The sequence below is a fragment of the Pteronotus mesoamericanus genome, unplaced genomic scaffold, assembly GCF_021234165.1.
Source record: "Pteronotus mesoamericanus isolate MK-2021 breed Mesoamerican mustached bat unplaced genomic scaffold, CSHL_Meso_final contig_601, whole genome shotgun sequence".
NCBI classification, from domain to species: Eukaryota; Metazoa; Chordata; class Mammalia; order Chiroptera; family Mormoopidae; genus Pteronotus; species Pteronotus mesoamericanus.
In genome coordinates this window covers 993,676-1,014,249 of record NW_026555215.1, presented here as the reverse complement: position 1 = coordinate 1,014,249, position 20,574 = coordinate 993,676, and the positions used below count along the sequence as shown (strand labels likewise).

The 20,574-nt window shown below is 34.1% G+C and overlaps 1 protein-coding gene across 1 annotated transcript in view; it reads left to right on the top strand.

Moving 5' to 3' along the window:
- Positions 1-20,574, top strand: part of RP1 (RP1 axonemal microtubule associated) — a 348,078-nt gene that overhangs the window by 109,277 nt on the left and 218,227 nt on the right. Inside the window, 5 exon segments of the mRNA XM_054580711.1 lie at positions 7,411-7,489; positions 17,523-17,598; positions 18,437-18,513; positions 18,620-18,651; positions 18,820-18,949. Of these exon segments, the coding sequence (XP_054436686.1) occupies positions 7,411-7,489; positions 17,523-17,598; positions 18,437-18,513; positions 18,620-18,651; positions 18,820-18,949 (394 nt within the window).

Below are 20,574 nucleotides of genomic sequence, written 5' to 3'. Positions count from 1 at the left end.
TTGAATATTTACCTCTTATATATGTGATTTGCAAATTTCTGAAGTTCTGTAAGTTGTCTTTTTATTTTTTAAATTGTATCCTTTGATAGACAGAAGATTTTTAAGTTTGATATAATCCCATTTACTTATTTTGTCTATGCTTTCGGTGTCATATCCAAGAAGGCTATGACTAATCTAATGTTCTCAAGCTTTTCTCATGTTTTCTTCTAGGAGTTTTTAGTTTGGTTTATTACATTTAGATCTTTAAGCCATTATGAATTAATATTTCTATATGCTATTAAGATCCAACTTCATTCTTTTGTGTGTGGGTATCTAGTTTTCCCAAAATTATATTGAAGAGACTGCCCTTTTCCCATTAACTGGACTTGGAGCCTTGTGAAAGATCATTTGACCATATAGATGAAGGTTTATTTCTGGGTTCCCTATTCTAGTCTATTGATATTTTTCTGTTTCTCTGTCTTTCTATCAGTACCACGCCATATTGATCACTGTAGCTTTGAAGTATGCTTTGAAATCAGGAAGGATGGACCATCCACTTTTTTTTAAAGATTGTTTTGACTGTTCATCATTCCTTGAGATTCCGTATGGATTCTAGGATGGAATTTTTCCATATATACAAAAATGTGATTGTGATTTTGATAGGAATTGTGTTGAATCTGTAGATTTCTTTGGTAGTATTGATATCTTAGCAATATTATGTCTACCTATCCATGAACACAAGATGTCTTACTATGTATTTTTGTCTGCTTTCATTTCTTCCAGCAATGTTTTGACTTATAAATGTACAGGTCTTTCAGGTCCCTTAGCTAGGATTATTCCTAAGTTTTTTATTCTTTTTGATGCTATTATAAATAGAATTATTTTCTTGATTTCCTTTTGACATTGGTCATTGTTAATGTATAATTTTTTTTTAAGTAAATAAAGCAACCCTCTTTAGTTTTAGTTTTGGCTTTCCAGACAACAACAGATGTGCCCTTTCCATCTGCTGCACTTTCCAGCAGGATTCTGTTTAGTTAACTGAGATGTTCTTTTAGCAAAAACATCAACTTGGAAGGCTAAACTCATATTGATGATAGTTGACAATTGAAGGGAGAACACCTGTTTTTTTATAGGTTGATTTTGTATCCTGTATTTTTGCTGAATTTATGCATTAGTTTTAATAGGGTTTTTTTTGTGTGTGTGAAATCTTTACGGTTTTCTACAGAGAATATCATGTTGTCTTAAAGAGATAATTTTACTTCTTCCTTTCCACTTTGAAAGACTGTTATTTTTTTTTCCTTGCCTAATTCTCCTGGCTAGACCTTGTAGTACTATATTGAATAGAAAGGGGGAAGGTAAACATTTTTGTCTTGTTCTTGATTATCAAAAGTTTTCAGCCTTTCACCATTGAGTAAAATGTCAGTTCTAGACTTTTTATAGATGGCATTTATTATATTGAAATGATTTATTTCTTATCCTAGATTTTTGGGTATGTTTTTCATGAAAGGATGCTAAAACTTGTGAAACATTTTTTTCTATATCAATTAACAAATTCATTTGGATTTTGTACTTCATTCTTTATAATAGTTTATTATATCAACTCTTCATATGTTGAACCATCCTTTCATTCCAGGAATTAATGGCACTTGCTCATAGTGTATAATCCTTTTTTAAAACCTCACTTGAGAATATGTTTATTGATTTTAGAGAAAAAGGAAGGGGGGTGGAGAGAGAGAGGTGTGAGAAAGAAACATGAATCAGTTGCCTGTCATATGTACCACAAGCAGGAATTGAACATGCAACATAGTTATATGTGCTGACTGAGGACTGTATCCACAACCTCTTTGTGTTTGGAATGATGTTCAAACCAACTGAGCCACCTGGCCAGGGCTACAATCCTTTTACTGTATTGTCTAATTTGATTTGCTTGTGTTAGTTGAAGATTTTGCATCAATGTTTATCAAGGCTAATTCTGTCTATAATTCTGTGATGATGTCTGTCTTTGGTGTCAGAGTAATGCTGGCTTCATTGCATGAGCTTGGGCATGTTCCTCCTTCTATATTTTGGAAGAGTTTGAGGAGCATTGAGGAGCATTTTTTTTAAATGTTTGGTGTAATTCTCCAACAAGTTTTCTGGTAGTAGACATTTATTTGTTGGAGGTTTTTTTTTTTTATCACTGCCCCAGTTTCCTTACTACTAATATGTCTCTTCAGACTTTCTAGTTCTTCATGTTTCATTCTTGGTAGGTTGTGTGTTTCTAGGAATGTATCTATTTCTTTTCAGTTGTCCAATTTGTTGGTGTACAATTGTTTATAGAATTCCCTTATAATGTTTTTTTTTATTTCTGTACCTCAATTGTAATGCTTCATATTTCATTTCTGATTTTAGCTATTTGAGTTTTCTCTTCTTTATTCTTAGTTTATTTAGCAAAGGGTTTGTCCATTTTGTTGATCTTTTCAAAAAAACAACTCTTAGTTTCCTTAATTTTTATTATTATCTAGTCTCTGTCTTGTTAATCTCTGCTTAATCTTTATTATTTTTTCTGCCAACTTTTGGTTTAGTTTGCTCTTTTTCAGTTCCTTTATTTGTGAATTTAGTTTTTTTTATTTGAGACATTTCTTTTTTCTTTTCTTTTTTTTTTTTAAATGTAAACACTTATAAGCTTCCCTCTTAGCAGTGCTTTGGCTGCATCTCGTAAGTTTTGGTGTGTTGTGTTTTCATCTGTTTTTTAGATATTTTCTAATTTCTCTTGTGGTTGCTTTTCAAGCCAGTGCTTGTCTAGTAGTGTGTTGTTTAATTTCCATGTGTTTTTGGATTTTTCAGTTTTTCTTTGGCTATTGATTTCTAGTTTATTCCCTTGTTATAAAATATACTTGCCTTCTTTTAATATCTTTAAATTTGTAGTTGATTTGTTTTGTGACATAACCTGTGATCAATCTGGAAAACATCCATGTCCACTTGAGAGAACGTATATTTACTGTAAATTTGAGAGGAGAGTTTTGTATGTCTGTTAGGTTCTATTGTTTGATAGTGTTGTTCAAGTCCTCCGTTTTCTTGTTGATCTTATGTCTCATTCTTGTATCCATATTGAAAGTGGGGCATTGACATATCCTACTATTATTATGTTACTGTAACCAAAATGCAGGTTTGGCTGTTGGCTACAATGAAAGCCAAATTTGTGAGGCAAGTGCTGGTGCAAAAAGAAAGTTTATTCAGGGGCTGAGACATGGAAGAATGGCGGACTTCCATCTCAAAGACCATTCCCCCTCCCTGCTCAAGCCCTTGGTTCTGATAAAGTTGGGGAGGGGAGGCTTCTTTTCTACCCTATTTGTTTGTAAGCTTTTGGTGTGCTTGGACCCTGTCCATTCATCTTTCTATCTTTGCATGCCCTCAGTGTGAGAACCTCCCCCTGCGCCATCTTGGCCAATAGGGCAGGCTTCCCCAGCGCTCTGACTGTCTAGAGTAACATTACTATCAGCTTTTCCCTTGAGTTCTGTTAATGTGTGTTCCATTTCAACTGACAATTTCAATCAAACTCCAGCATGAAAACTCTACTCCTTAATAGCTCCACCTTCCTACTTTATGTTATTGATGTCACAAAGTATATCTTCTGTACATTGTATACCTATTAAAATAGTTTTTAATGCTTTTTATTTTATATAAGAATTAAAAATGGACTTATGCACCAAAATTATACTAATACAAGTTACTATATTTGTCCATTGGGACATTTTATTTTAATACAACTTTGTGTTGCTAGCTACTATCCTTTTTTTCAGATTGAAGGGCTCCCTTTTACATTTCTGCTAGGGCAAATTAGTGTGAATGTATTCTTTCAGTTTTTGTTTTATCTTAAAAAGTCTTTTTTTTCCTCCATTTTTTAAGAACAGTTACATCTGAAATAGGATTCTTGGTTGACAAGTTTTTCTTTCAGCAATTTTAATATGCAGGGTCCAGCACAAATAATCTTCCTTTTTACTTCAAAATCTTTTATTACAAAATCATAAGGATGTAATTCTGTAACATAACAATATCACACTCAGGCACATCATATGACACTTTAGATGAAGTGTTCAAATTAAAACTATAAGTTATTACACCCCTATCATTACACTACCAACCACACTCATGCAGGCATTACTTCTGTCAGACCAAGTACTATCCCATTACCTTCTAGTATGTGTGATTTTTCTCAGGAATCCACTCATAAACTTATAGAAGCTCATTCATACAGTACACAATGAGTCACTTTTCTCTTGTTGCTTTCAAGGTTGTCTCTGCCTTTAACTTTTGATAATTTGATTGTAATGTGTTTTGGTTTGTCTCTGTATCCTTTTCTGGCTTTAGTATTAGGGTCATGCTGGCAGTGAAAAATAAGTTATAATGTATCATGGAGAAATTCTCTTTGAGTTGAATCTGGAAATTTACAAGCTTCATGAAATTGAGTGTCTACATCTCTCACCGCATTTGGGAATTCTCATTCATTATTTCTTTAATAATCTTTTTGTCCCTTTATCTATTTTTTTCCTGTGACTCCAATATGCATATACTGTTCCATTTGCCTAAGGGCCTTAGACTCTCTACTTTATTTTTTTTCTTTTTCCTCCCATTTTGATGATTTCAAATGACCTATTTTCAAGTTTGCTTTATTTATTCTGCCTGATCAAGTCTGCTATTGAAATAATCAAATGAATTTGTCAATTCAGTTACTATATCAACTGCAGATTTTCTGTTTGGTGTCTTCTTATTGTTTCTATTTTTTTATTTTGTTGTTGACATCCTCGTTTTATTAATGTATCTGTTTCCTGAATTAGTTTAGCTAATTTTCTGTGTTATCGTTCAGTTTATTGAACATATTTAAAGTATTTGTTTTAGTTTTTTCAGGAATCATAGAGATCTGGCTTTCTTTCGGGTTGGTTTCTGGAACTTTATTTTGTTCCTTTACATCTTGTGATATGTTGTTGAGATTTGGGCTGTGCTGGAGAAGATGTTCATCTATACGTGTGGTTAGTTTCTAGGACCTCTCAAAATTTTTCTGGCTATATGTCTCTTCTGCACTTGTATGTATGCTTTTAACTGCCTCAGTTTCCCTTAGCTACTTGTTGTCATTTCTTCTCCAATACTCATAATCTGTTGCATACTTTAGCCCTGCCATGTCTGCCTGCTGTACTGAAGATCTCTGTAGCTCTAACGTGCCACGGTACTCTCCTCTGTTTTACCTTCCAAACTATGCTGCTGTTACTATTAGTATTCCCACTTAAATGAGGGAGAAATCAGTTCCCTGGGCAGCCCCCAAATAAGCCAGAATATTGTATGCGTGGTCTATTCTCCCGCTTCTATCCTAAGATAAGATCTGTGGTATGGAGATTTGCTCCACATGCCAAGTTGTAGGAGGATCATGGACACTCAAAATGTCACAGATTTTTCTACCACTTTTAATGGAGTTCCTTTCTCATTATGCATTGGAATGGATGCTGCAGCTTTCCTCCTGGTAGCTACAGTTTTTACAGAAGTATTCTCATCCATATATTGTTGTTAAATGGTGTCTTCATGGGAGAGTGAAGGCTTGGCTCTGCTTAGTCCGACATGTTGCTGAAGTCATTTCCCTTTTTAAAAACATTTTATTTATTTATTTTTAGAGAGAGAGAAAGGGAGGGAGAGAGGGAGAGAAGCATCAATGTGTGGTTGCTTCTCACACAAGCAAACACACATTGATGCTTCTCATGTCCCCCTCCCCAACTGGGGACCTGGCCTGCAACCCAGGCATGTGCCCTAACTCGGAATCGAACCAATGACCCTTTGGTTCACAGACCGACACTCAGTCCACTGAGCCACACCAGCCAGGGCCCCATTGTCTAACTTTAAATGTAATTTTACATCATTAAATGAGAATTATTATATATAACAACATCATTGTCAAATGTAGAAACTGAATACATTATTTTTATTATTACTAATATTAATACTCAAGTAATATTTAATTTTTAACTAAGTAAAGCATAGAGAGCCCATTATATTTTAGTTATCTCAGCTTTTCTTGATGATGCAAATAGAATTTAAGTGAGTATGTCAAAATATTTTCATTATGTTATCTTTCTTTTCCTAGCATTCTCTACATCAATGATCATAGTATAACTAATAGCTTTCTCTGCCAGTATTTTCTTTTTTAAAATTTAATTTTATTCTTGTTTATTCTATTACAGTTGCCCCCATTTTTCCTCCTTTGCCATCCTCTATCCTGCCCCATTCCCTGCTCCCAAAGTCTATGCCCACCCTCTTGTCCATGTCCATGAGTCTTTCATACATGTTCTTTGACGACTCCCTTCCCTTTCTTTCCGCTCTTCCCTTCACCCCATTTCTTCTGGCAGCTGTCAGCCTGTTCTTGGTGTTCATGTCTCTGGTTCTGTTTTGCTCATTAGTTTATTTTGTTGACTAGGTTCCCCTTATAAGTGACATTGTATTTTCTTTTATTACATAGAAATTCCTCCTTTTCTAGCAGATCTGTTTCATGGATAAAGGGATGACAGTGTTACTTATTAACCTGTATCAGGCACAAACAGTATTTTTGTTTTGTAAATGAATGTTAATAGATTTATTGTTATTTATATTATTTGTATTCCACTGATAGAGAGGCAGAGTGGTTATAAAGAAAAGTAGTATTATTACATATTAGAGGAATTGTGAGCTCTAATCTATAGAATGGATATTTTTCTGAGTGACTTTTAAGGATAACATAAAATGTATGTGAAAATATTTCAAAATGTATAAGACATACAGGTGCAAAAGTTATGTTTTGTTTCTGGATTATTTTTCATCTGATATGCTACATCATGTATTTTTTTGCATTTTAACATATATTATAATCTTAAGTTTTATCAAGAGAACTCTGTGCTCTTCACTTGTAAACACGTTCTGAATACATGGGCCATTAGAGCTCAAACATGAATAGCTTTGATTGTAGCAGCACATCGGGACTTCAGAAAAGTGTTATAAATTTTCAATAATCCTGCATTCATGTTGTAAAATTACTTTAGTACCATGATGCTTGTGAATGACACATAAACATTGCTTAAAAATTCCATCCAAAGGCAGAAAAGTATGGGTTGTGTTCACATGAATGGAAATTTTTAGTATGTTTTATAATTAGTATACTTATTTTGTTATTTTTTGAAAATATATTTGCAAAAGTCCCCACATTTATGCTCTATAATGAAAAATTGGCCATGAAGAGGAATTGGGTATATTAGAAAACTTGTTATTGATAGTATTCTATAAATTAGTATTGTTTTACCTTTACTTCCTTACTTTAGACAGATTTGCATATTTACTGAATGAACCTAATTCTTTTCACAATTTTTACTTTATCTTAATTATACTCTTTTTCAGAAATGAGATTCATACTTTAACTCTTACTTGTTTGATTTGTTACAGACCGACACCTTCTCCTTAGAAGCTGTGCACCTTGGGGATTTGTACAAGGTTGTCATAGGACATGATGGGCTGGGCCCAGGTAACGTTCTTCCTTAGGTACATATTCAAGGTCAGACTGCATTATACTTATGTGAAAGCCTGTAAAAATCTAGAAAATTGTAGTGGAAGACTTTTAATAGACTGGTGTTTAGGTATTGACTATCTGAAATTAAAAGTTTCCCCAAACATTCTTTAAATTTGAAGTACATCTATTTTTCTTTAAAATGACATAGGCTTTTCCAAGTATATGTTCTGCCTGAAATTCTGGACAAAGTGATGCACTCATGTTTTGAGGATTTGGGGCTTATTTGCTGAGGCCTGGAAGCATCCCAGTGCGCTACTGGTGGGTGCAGCGGCAGTGCGAGCCCATGAAGTACTAACAGTGGTGCCAAAAGTGGCACGTTAAGGGGACTGTCCTGGCAGCAGGCCACAGCTCTATTTTCTGCTGCCATTTTGTTTATGCTTCTTCCCAAGTTTTCCCATCAGTTTGGTGAGGTGACTCACATCTTCCCAATAAATTTATTTTTGCTAATGTATGAAGTGGCCATAAGAGAAACAAAATTCTTTAATAAAAGAGTATTAATGTGCATGTACCACACAAATAATTTTTAAAAAAGAAAAAACATCAAACAAAATGATGAACTCTTTTTCTAAACAGTAGCAATGCGTAATTTTCAAAATGTTGGACACAAAGTTCTTATACCAATATATAATGAACATATATTTAAATAAGTAATGAGGGACTTAGCGGCGTAACAAAGCTTATTCAAAAGAGGTAAAAGGGCACTGAAAAATATATACTTAAAATCAGTGAAAACAAAAGAATGACAAGTGATAAATTAAATTTAAAAAATAACCAATGTCCTAAGATAATCAAACATAACTTTGAGGTTGTCTTATTTTTGGACAAAATTCATTTATGTTTCAATCAGGCTTAAATCTTTTGCATCTTTGTTTTGCAGTTGACAGCTAGTTTTAGAGTCTGTTGTCTAATCCATGGTAAATACTAAGATAGGAAGCATTATATTCTGCAGGGAATCCACTGACTCTCAGGCAGGAGGAGTGTTAGATAACACTTTAGCACCACATAGGAAGAGACATGTTAATGCACCCAAACTAACACTCACAAACTAATTAATTCATTTTTCTAAATTCTTCTGGTGGATCTAGTACATAGAAAGTGCTGTATCAAGTATTTTCTGTAGTAAACATAAAGATGACCAAGATGGAATGCCTGCTCCTGAATCTACCAAAAGAGCTAGCAAGATGAATTTAAATTCTGAAAAGTATGGGAGAGCATTTTGTTCATGATTCTGGGTGAGAGTTCAAGTCTTGTTTTTTTTTTTTTCCCCCTTCCAATTCTGGTTTTCCCAGTTTACCCACTAAATGAAGCGTCAGTAACATATCATTGCTGTGACATAGTATAGGGAATCTAAGCTGGCTACATAGATTTGAATCTAGGACCTGTCATTTGTTGAGTTTTTCATTTTGAGCAAATCGCATCATAACCTCTGAGTGTCAGTTCATACTGTATAGTGTGAGTAATACCTCATGTAGTTATTGTTAGGGTTACAGGAGACTGTTTATGATTGGAAAAGCAGTGTATATTTGACAATAAATTGTCAATAGTCATTAGAATTTTTTAAAATTACATGTTTCAATATCAATTAAATATATTTTGTAAAACTCAACTAGTTTCATTTTTGACATTTTCTTACAGATTTTTAAAGAAGGAAACAAAAATTCCTTTTTTCCTTATTTTTTATTGTTTACACTCTTATGTTTTCCCTACTTGTTCCCCTCTTTGCCTTATATATTTTTATTTATTTATATATTGTTGCTCACATACAGTTTTCTCCATTTTCTCACCACCACTTCCTCCCACCCCGCCCTCAGTCCTGCCCCGCTTTGGCTTTGTCCATGGGTCCTTTAGACATGTTCTTTCACGGCCCTTCCCCTTCTTTCTATCATTGTTCCTCTCCCCTCTCCCCCTTCGCCTTTTGACCCAGCAGTCTCACTTCTTGGAATATATCCTAAGAATCCCAAAACACGAGTTCAAAAGAATATATGTACCCGTATGTTCAAAGCAGTGTTATTTACAATAACCAAGATTCAGCCCAAGTGCCCATCAGTAAATGAGTGGATAAAAAAGCTGTGGTACATTTATACAATGGAATAGTATGTAGCAGTAAAAAAAAAAATTCTCTGTTACTCAGGCTTCTTTTACCTCTTCTTCATCTCTTTATTTTTAAAATCAACAGATACTTATCTAAGAGCATTTTTGGAAGTTGGAGGCAGTAGAAATGTCCAGGGCAAGCAGAATTAAATTTCAGGTTATGTTTATTACTGGTTAGAATAGGAAAGGGGCAGAAATAGCCAGCATTCATTCCTTTACTTCCTGCTACTTACCTGGGATTCATTCAACCTACCTTGACTGAGTCTCTACTATATGTAAAGTACTATCTTTGTTTTAGGTCTGGAAAAACTTCTCCTCCATATGTCCACTTTCCTACTACCATCCTGGATTATTCAGCTTCTTGGTACAGTGCCAATTCTGTAGAAAAATAGAACTGGGCTTCAGTGTCCATCAAGCCTCTTCTTCCATGGACCATGGACCAAAGAAGCTTAAGCCTTAGCTGTTTGTTTCATTGGTTTTTTAACTTAAAAATGCTGTAATGTTTTACTTCTGTCCATTTTATAATTAAAGAAATAACAAGATGCTAAGAATACTGTCTGAAATAATCTTAAATTTCTTCACTCATGCTATTATGTAGTTTTCTCTCGGAAATCCTTAATCAGAGTCTCCTCAGAGAGTCATAATTTGTTTTAAGATGTGAAGAACATCAAAAGTTACTAAAGATACTGTTGTTGGCTTAGATTTCAGAGAAGTTTGGAAGCACATTGTGTAACTGGGTAAATTACTGTTTCTTTTAATTATCAAGGGTAAGAATCTCAGTGGTTACAATAGACTAGTAGTAAAAGAGCTTTAAAATTTCTCTTATTTTCCACTCCTTTTGATAACATCTCAGAGAGAAAATCTCTAGGATAAAAGGATGCTATTTGATTAAAAATTATAACATTTTCAAACATGTGTTAGCATTTTGTAGCAGAGAGAAGTTTAAAGACAAAAGGAAACATTGGACGAGTAATGCACAAAAAACAAAGGCATATTTGTTGAAGTACCCTATATCATATGAATATAATTTCTTCCCTTCTGTTAAGATTATATACTAGGCTGCATGTATGTGTACTGCATGTTTACAAACTGCTACGCTTCTTTATATGTGAGACTTAACTTACCACAGAGCATTTGAAAATTATTTTAGTTTACTTTTGGTGTGTAATGGTAAGTTTACCTTTCTAACTTAAGGATCTCTGTTCAGTATAGGTATTTAATGTTTTTCAGGAGGTTGCTGAATAAATTATTTAAAAATTTATATGTTAATTAATTTGTGAGAAGTAATGCTTAATATAGAAAGTATTTTCAGTAAATGGGGAGATCTGCCAGTTAATAATTTATTAAATTACTAGAAAGATTGCTCCAAAATGCTGACTCTTGTCATGTTATTCAACATAGTATTGGAAGTCCTAGCAAGAGCATTTAGGCAAGAAAAAAATAAATGAATAAAAGGCTCAAAATTAGAAAGGAAGGGGTAAAACTGTTACTAGCTACAGATGACAATGTTATAGAGAAAATCCTTAAAACTCCATGAAAAAAAAAACTGATAAAACTAATAAATTCCATGAAGTTACAGGATATAAAATCAGTGTACAAAAACTTGTATTATTATACCCTAATAATAAACTTGCAGAAAGACAAATTAAGAAAATAATTTAATCTATAACTTTATCAAAAATAATAAAATACCTATGAATAAATTTAACCAAGGAAATAAAAGACCTGTCCATTATTAAAAGAAAATAATTTAATCTATAACTTTATCAAAAATAATAAAATACCTATGAATAAATTTAACCAAGGAAATAAAAGACCTGTCCACTGAAAAGTGTAAAATATGGATAAAAGAAATTGAAGACACAAAGAAATGGAAACATATTCCATGTTAAAAATTCCATTTTAACAATTAATATTGTTAAAATGTTCATATCACTCAAAGCAATGTAGACATTCTCTGAAATCCATATCAAAATACCAATGGCATATTTCACAGGAATAGGACAAATAGTTCTAAGATTTGTGTGGAAACATGAAAGATTCCACAAAGCCAAAACAATATCAATATTGAAAAGAAAAACACTGTAGGTACCATCCTTTCTGACCTCAACTACATTACAAAGCAATAATAATCAAAACAGTGTGGCACTGACAAAAACAAACATAAAGAATAATGGAAAAGAATACAGAGCCCAGAAGAAAACCCATGCACATACAGTCAATTAATTTGCAACAGAGATTCAAAGAACATACAATAAGGAAGGGACAGTCTCTTCAAAAAATGGTATTGGGAAAACTGGACAGTCATATGCAACAGAATGAAACTGGACCACTCTGTTACCCAAAACACAAAAATTAACTCAAGGCTTCTGGTCAAGATGAAAGAGTTGGTAAATATGGTACTTGCATCCTCCCACAACAACATAAAAATTGCAACTAAACTAGTCATTGAGAACTGTCTGAAGACTAACTGAACATAAATCCTCTAAGGAACGATATACAGACGAAGCCATGGTGAGACTGGTAGGAAGGGTAGAGATGCTGAATATGCTGGCCCCACACCCATGTGTGGCAGTTTAAAATCGGGAAGGACATCTAGAAATACAGGGCTAGTCGGGGATTTTAACACCACATTGACCTCAATGGATAGCTCTTCCAGGCATAAAATCAACAAGGAGACAGTGCCCTTAAATGGCACACTAGATCAATAGATTTAATTGATATCTTCAGAACATTTCACCCCAAAACAGCAGAATATACACACCTAGCTCAAATGGAATGTTTTCTAAGATAGAACACATGTTCGGACATAAAAGAAATCTCAATAATTTTAAGAAGATTGAAATTATATCTAGCATCTTCTCTTTGTTTTAACTATACATGTTTTATTTCTTTGATTTTCTCTCATTTCACCATTATTCATTACTTATCTTCTTTTATCTTCTTTGGCTTAACTGTGTTCTTCTACTAAATACTTCTGTTGCATTTTTAGCTCATTGATTTTCATTTTTAACTAATATGTACACTTAAACATATCTATTCTGTCTAAATATTGCTTTTGTGGCATCATACAAAGTACTACATGTATTTTGCCTAGAGTCACTGAAGATTATAGTAGAAGAAATATCCAGTCCCTCTATCCCCATCTCTAATTCACACTCTACAAAAGACAACTACTTTTTCACTTTTTAAGTAGTTTCCTTTGCTGTTTATCTCTTTATTTCCAATTGACATGATCTATTTTCATTTCTTGATATTTCAGTTAAGCTGTTATCTACTACTGACTTATCTACTACCTACATAAAAGATAAGATTTGCTCCCGCATCCTTCCTCTCCTTCTGTCCTCTTAATGGAGACAATGTCCCACTTCGTATTAGATCAATAGTCAGTGTTTGCTTTATTATAGGATATACAAGCATTATTCACAGAAGAGCTATGTAGTATACTGTGATTACATTTCCTCTTTAGCAGTCTTTTTTTTCTCCTAAAGTTAATACCAAGCTTTGGGGTTTATTCGTTTTCATTAGTTTTCTATTTTCTTATCATTCTTAACTTTTCAAGGTTTTTTCCATAAGTTTAAACCTTTTCTCATCATGGTCATACACATTAAGTATTTGATTTTATCTCTTTTTCAGAGGTTACCATCCTAGAATTCTCTTTCCTAGCATGTAGACTTCTTGTGCTCTAGGTCTGCCCTGAGGCTCTTTCCCAGGGATTTTTCTTCACTCTCACGAAGGGGACCAGGGGCTTGAACACTGTAGAAAGGCCAAAGTGACTTTCCCAGTGTTCTGCCACTGGTTTCCTTCTTCCTGTGTTTTCCCTTTAGTTTCTGTTATTATTTTAGTGGAATATAGAAATCAGCAGCTTCTTGAAATTTTGTGTACATAATTCCAAGTCACTTTATTTAATTTTTAAATGTTTCTGAGACATTTATAATTTTTATATCTCCATTATTCTGGATGTTCACTATAGTGTGCCTTGGTGTGGGTCTTTTGTTCTTCTGGGATCTTAGTTAGACCCCTTAATTTGGAAACTCATTTGTTCAGTAGTAGGGAATTTTCCAATCATCCCTTTCATTTTTCCCTGTATGTATTTATGGAAAAAGATTATTCAAATTTAGATCTCTTGAATTTATCCTGTTTGTTCTACCTTTCTCATTTTTCTCTCTCATTTTCGATCATCTTATTTGTGTATATATGTTGCTATGTAGAAATATTTATTTATGTGTAGAAATATATGTTTATATGTGTGTACACAAATGGGATAGGGAAACAAATATATATCACTTTCATCCTGATTTATATATAAATATTTATATATAAATAACTACTTTTAAAGTAGTTTAAATAAAAACTACTTTGTGTTTTGTAGTTTCTAGAGTACGAGAGTGTATATGTTTGAGTGGGAGATGGAATGTTGACAATCTTTTTTTTTTTTATTGATTTTCCATATTACTGAATTTTGGCCAGATAATGTAGATCAGTGTAAAATTTAAAAACATTAAATGAGCAACAATGAGATAACCTGGGAGCCAAGGAGAGAGGACTGGAATGTGCATACGTGAACGATGATGACTTCACTGGACTAGTCGGTGGGGGTGTTAGATGCCGTTTAAGTGAGCATGTGTGCTGCGTGGTTGTTGCATTCAAAATGACTGAGTGTGTAGACCAATGAATCTGCATCAAATTTTGCATTATGCATGAACATTCCTCTGTTGAAACTATTCAGATGATTCAGAAGGTTGAAGCTATGGGCAACTGGTGATTGGCAAGTTCATCATGACAGTGCGTCTGCTCATGCGTCATGTCCTGTGCGGTTTCTTTGTGACACATAAAATCACTCAGGTGGCTAGATACCTCTGTGACGCAGATTTTGCACCCTGTGACTTCTGGCTTTTCCTCAAACTAAAATCACCTTCGAAATGAAAGAGATTTCAGACCATCATCTTCCAGATTTAGGAAAATATGACGGGGCAGCTCATAGTGATAGAACTGTGTGAGGTCCCAAAGTCTCTTCTTTGAAGGGGACTGAGATGTCATTGTTCTGTGTACAATGTTTTTTGCATGTTGTAACTTCTTCAATAAATGTCTCCATTTTTCATGTTACATGGTTGGATACTTTCTGGATAGACTCTTAACAATGGCTGGACTTTTTCCGACCAGACCTCATATATAGAAAACAGCTCCTAAATCTCAGTTAATTGCAACAATATTTATTTAATGTTTACATTGTCTTTTGTCTGTTCTTGGTTGGACTTTGCTGGGTTCCTGGCTCTGATGTGGGGTCATGTATGCACCACATGTCTTCATATCTGAATTGAGGTTGAGCAATGCTACCTGAGACATGCTCTTCCAATGGTCAAGGACCTTAACTGGAACCTGATATATGGCCGTTTCTGCCTGCATTCCACTGGTTAAATCCAATCAATTGGACAAGATCAAAGTCAGTGGGGTGCAGTGGGGGAGAATGAATTGTGGACAATATAATATCAGCGATTAGTGTTACTAAGTATTATCTAAAAATAATAATTTGACTCAATTATTCCATTTCTAGAAAACTATCCAAAAATATTTAGAAATATATATAAAATCCATACTGAAAATTATGACTATATTATGCATAATAAGAAAAGTCTCTGTCTTACAATAGGAAGTATATTATATACAGTAAATCCATACTCTGAAATGCTATACAACTTTAAAAATTATGAAAAACAGGTAAATGCTGATATATAATGTCAAGTGAACAAAGCATTTCGGGTACTTAATACTCACTAGCTCCTGTAATAAACTACCCCAACATCTGAGGTCTCTACGTAGCATATTTATTTATTTTTGCACACCAGTCTGATGTGAGTTGGGTAGTCTTTCAGCCAGCTATTCTTTCAGCGGTGAATCAGAAGTCAGGCCCTATCAAATATTTGTCTGGCCCTTGCTTCCACAGTCACCACAGAAAGTGAATTGGCTAGAGGATTGTGGGGGATATTTTTAAGGGGTAGGCCTGCAAGTGACATAGTATTTTTGTTCACATTCCATTAAGAGGAAGTGATCATACCGTCCTCTACCTAATTTCAGGGGACTCTAGGAAATGTAATCTGCTTGTATAAGCAGAAAGAGGAAATGGTATAGTGAGCATGCAGTCTTGTCTCTGGCACAGCAGAACACCAACGCTTTACATATTAGGACCCTGGTTTGATTACATGTGAACATGCTATCTCTAGGTATAGAAAAAGACTAAAACTGTATAGACCAGGCTAATTCCTTTTCTTTTTTTTTTTAGCAGGTGCTGGAATTGTACATAGTTTCAGTACCTTTTTTGTTCACTTTTTAAAACCCAGTCCAATAAAAAATAAATGTTATATTAAGGGGTAAATAATATGTTGAATGATATATTTATTATATGCATTGTGTAAGAAAGTATTACATTTAAAAAGGTCTTTATATAACTCTTTGACTTCTATTCTTGCCTAATCCTTCCAGGGACAGCCTGGCTTTTGTTAGAACCTTATCTTTTCTAGTTCTAAATCCAGTCCTGGGTTTTTTATTTTTATGGGACAATGTGTTTTTAAAAAAGTAGATAGTATATTTTTATATAAATATATTATAAAAATTACTAATTTAACCTATTAAAATAAGAAATTAAAAAAAATCTATACCTCATCACCTCCAGGAGTTTTTATAGATGCCTCCATAGCTCATAAAACTCTTTTCAGAATTCTGATAACATTTTATATTTCCTTAAAAGAGATAAGTAATTCATATTTTTTGATAACACAAATGTAATGAAATCAAGTTTTTTGAGGGGTGACATTTTAGACAGAGGGAATAGCATGTGTGAAGGCATAGTTCATGAATATTAATAATCTCTGGCAGTGGTTTTCAGAGTGTGATTCCTGGATCATCAGCGCTGTCTAGGGTCTTGTTAAAAATTCAGTTCTTGGGGTCTTTTCTATGAGGAGCAGTTCTTTTGGTTTGCTTGGGGTTGTACTGTTTTTAGCCCTGGAGAGCCTGCATCCTGGGAAACCCCTCTTTCTGGGACAACCTAGGCTAGCAGTTGGTCGCCTTAGGTTGCCTATACCAGCCTCCTGAGTTAGAAATTCACTATGGGCCCCAGTGGTCTCTGTTTTTATAATCCCTCTTGATGATTCTGATGCATGCTAAAGTTGGAGAACCACTCATCTAGGGAATATGAACAGTTTGGCATTGCCCAAACTGTGATGAGGGATGAAGTTTAAATATAAGCATAAAGCAGGCATTGAAGGCCCTTACATGCTTTGTTAAAGAGTTGTATTCCCCCTGGCCCATGTGGTTCAGTTAGCTGGAGTGCTTCCTGTAACTGAAAAGTTGCAGGTTTGATTGCTGGTCAGGGCACATGCTTAGGTTGAGGGTTCAATCCTCAGTGTGGGTGCATATGAGCATATGATTCTCCCTCTCTCTCCCTTCCCTTCCCTCTCAAACAAAACAAAACAAAACAAAACAACGAGCAGTGAAAAAACTGTTTTATTCAATAGTTGGTATGTATTAACTCATCAAGTCAAGGACTTTTAATTAGAGGAGGTGATATTTTGAGCTGGCTCTTTGTATCGCTAAAACCACTATAGCCAGTTAAAATATTCTATTTTATGTAAAAATAAAATTAAATGGTATTTTAATCAATTCCAGTTTGAAAATTAATGTGAAGTTAAACATTCAGTACTTATTGGCTTCATGTGTACCAGCTCAATCTGTATTCTTGGACAGAACTTCTAAATGATTGTTCATTTTTCTAGCTTAACAAAACATATATATGATCTTTGTGATTTTCTAGGTGTCTGTTTTAGAAATAGAAAGTATTTTGGAGATAAATCAGATATGTACGTATTCATACCTCATTTTTCTTTCTTTAATTTTTGTTTAGGAAAAGGCTGGTTTCTTGAAGATGTTGTAATCAAGGATCCCACAGCTGACAAGGAATACGCCTTCTTCTGTCACAGGTTTGTAGGTGTGCTTTTACATTGCACAAATTCATTTCACATTAGTTAGTTCCAGGTTCTGGAGGAATGGATAGCTTATTCAATTATTCTTGGTTATTAGTTCTTTGTTGGTAACTTTTTTGAACATTAATTTTAGATACTGTTTATTCTATTTAGAAAGATATCCATTATTTCTGATGATACAAATTCAAATATTTCTTGGGAAATTAAAATAGATTTGTAAAATATAATTTCTTTTTTCATATTAGTAAGGAGAATGAAATCTCTGTTAAGACAACTTATTCTTATTGGACTAGGTCCCAAATTAAGTTCAAAAATAAATATACAAAATAAATGTTGCATGTGGCTTTTTACAGAAAAATGACATTGCTAATCCACTGTCATCAGACCTTGATTTTGGGGTTATTTTCCCAATAGTGGTGACAGATTTGCTCTTCCTTTCAACATTCTCCTGCTTCTCTTCTCATAGAACCAACAATACCCATTTGTACAATAATTTGGTACAGTTTGAACTCTAATTGATGACCAAAGAACAAGATAAAATAGTTGGTCCAGTGGATGTAAAATGTATGACCTAGGCAGACTGATTGAATAATGTACCCATGGATTAGGGAAAAACATTTCATCCTTGCCTGTTAGTAGCTTCTCCTACCTTTCCTGCACTCTCATAGTCATTTCAAGCATTTCTTTTTCCATTTTCTACTCTGCTTTTACCAACTAGATACCTATGGTTTTTTTCAATTTCCATTATCCATTATTTCTGGCTTGGCTGGGTAATTGCCTGTGGTTAGTATAAATATAAAGCCAGGATATACTCAGTGCACTTTTCTTTCCACAGATGGCTGGATCAAGGGGAAGATGATGGTAAAATTGCCAGAGAACTATATGCCAGGGATAACAGTATTATCTCTGCAAGTAAGTGTCATGTCCTCACATTTCATGAAGAACTTTGTTTTATGAGGATTGAGGAAAGTATGACACTCCTGAAATTAACAATCCTCTCTTTCCTTTATATCCTCAGGGCAGAAGCTAGACTGTAATAGACAAGAAACAGTAAGTTTTACTTTGAGTCTTAAATTATTTGGTACAAACAGTGCTCAAATAGGTATTTGATGTGTTAAAGCAAAACAGTATATGATGTATAGTAAGGGGTGTTTCTTAGTAATTTCCTTCTCTTTCTCTTTTCATATTGGTGTTTTTTTGTTTTGTTTTCCTATTTAGTGGGCTGCAGAGAGCTGGAAGTTCAAGAAGGGAAATACTCTTCAGTTCTACAACAGGCTTACTGGAGGATTTGTCCGTCTGCACCCAGATGGCACAGTTGATGCAGTTGGAGAGAAAGCAGACAAATATGGTAAAATCACTGAGCAAAGCGTGTGGTGCTATGGCAGTTTTGGGAGCTGGGTACAGGGGCAGATTTCTAGACCCAGTTTAATTTGCAGTTTTGCTTCTTCTTTTTCGGATGGCTTTACACCAGTACTGACCCATTTAAGTAATTCATTATCTGCCTTAATACAAATGATCAATAGACAACAGGCTTTAAATCTGGGCAGACAATATCATTATGCAGAACATTATACTATAAAAAACTTTTTTGTTATTACTTAATTGAAGACTAAAATGTAAGCAATTAACATTGACTCTTCATAAAAAGCCACACAGTAGCTCTTACATGGTGTGGCCATGTAAGGAATTAAGTTGGTTCTACTACATACTGAGTGCCTATTTTGTTCAAAGCACCATTTATAAATTTGATGGCCACAGAAGCAACTAAGACATTATCCTGAATTCCAGAGGTTCAAAATGTAATGCGAAAGACAAATACATATAAAAATTTCAAAATTGGTTATTTGTAGCTAGTGTCATAATAAAGACACAGAGGAAAAGTAGGCAAAGAAAAACTAGATTTAATGTTTAAAATTAGCATGCCATGAAGCCATGAGGAAAAGAATGAAAGGAGAAGTAAACTGATAATGTTAGGCCTTTGAATATAAACCCAAACCTCCAAATCATCTTGAAATTTATACCTTTAGTGTTGAAACAAGATTTGCCTGCTGCATCTATGAATATAACTTTTCTGTATAGTAGTCCCCCTTATACATGGTTTTGCTCTCTGCAGTTTCAGTTACTTGTAGTCCAAAAATTCCAAAAATAAACAATTCGTGTTTTAAATTGTGTTCCATTCTGAGTAGCGTGATGGAATCTCCCACAGCCCAGCGTGCCCTGCTCAGGACGTGAGCCATGCTTTTGTCCAGCACCTCCATGCTGCACCCACCACCTGCCCAAGCCACCTGGGTTATCTGATTGTTGTAATATTGCAGTACTTGTGTTGAAGTAACCCTTATCTTACTTAGTAATGGCCTCAAAGCCATTCACATAACTTTTATTAAAGTATATTGTTATAAACTTTATTAGTTGTTATTAATCTCTTACTCTGCCTAATTATAAATTAGTTTTTCATAGATATGTATCTATAGAGAAAAAAACTAGTAATATATAGGGTTTAATACTATCCAGTTTTAGGCATCCACTGGGGACATATCCACATGGATTAAGGGATGGGGGACTACTCTTTTTTGTTTTAAACAGTGATGTTCACATAACTTCCAGGGTGTGCTGGATGGAGATGCTAATCTATATAGCATTTCCTCAAAAAGTAATCCCTTTCACTTCATATTAGAGATCCCAGGGAATAATTCAACTTTCTTCTCCATGAAAATACGTGGGAGTCTAAGAATACTTTCTAGTAGCTTCTCTTTCCAAAATTAATCTGTTTCTCAGACATTTTTCTTACCTGTTGTTTTCTACTTGGGATCACTTATCTACTTAGGTCAGTCAAAATGGCCCTTGACATCCTGTTCCTTGCAGTTACTGCTGCCAATGCTGGTGTTCTTTTCTCTTATTCAGTATAGAAGATTGTATTTCCAAATGTGGTAACAAAAATATCTCCTATTGTTAAATCAGAAACTGAAGGATCGA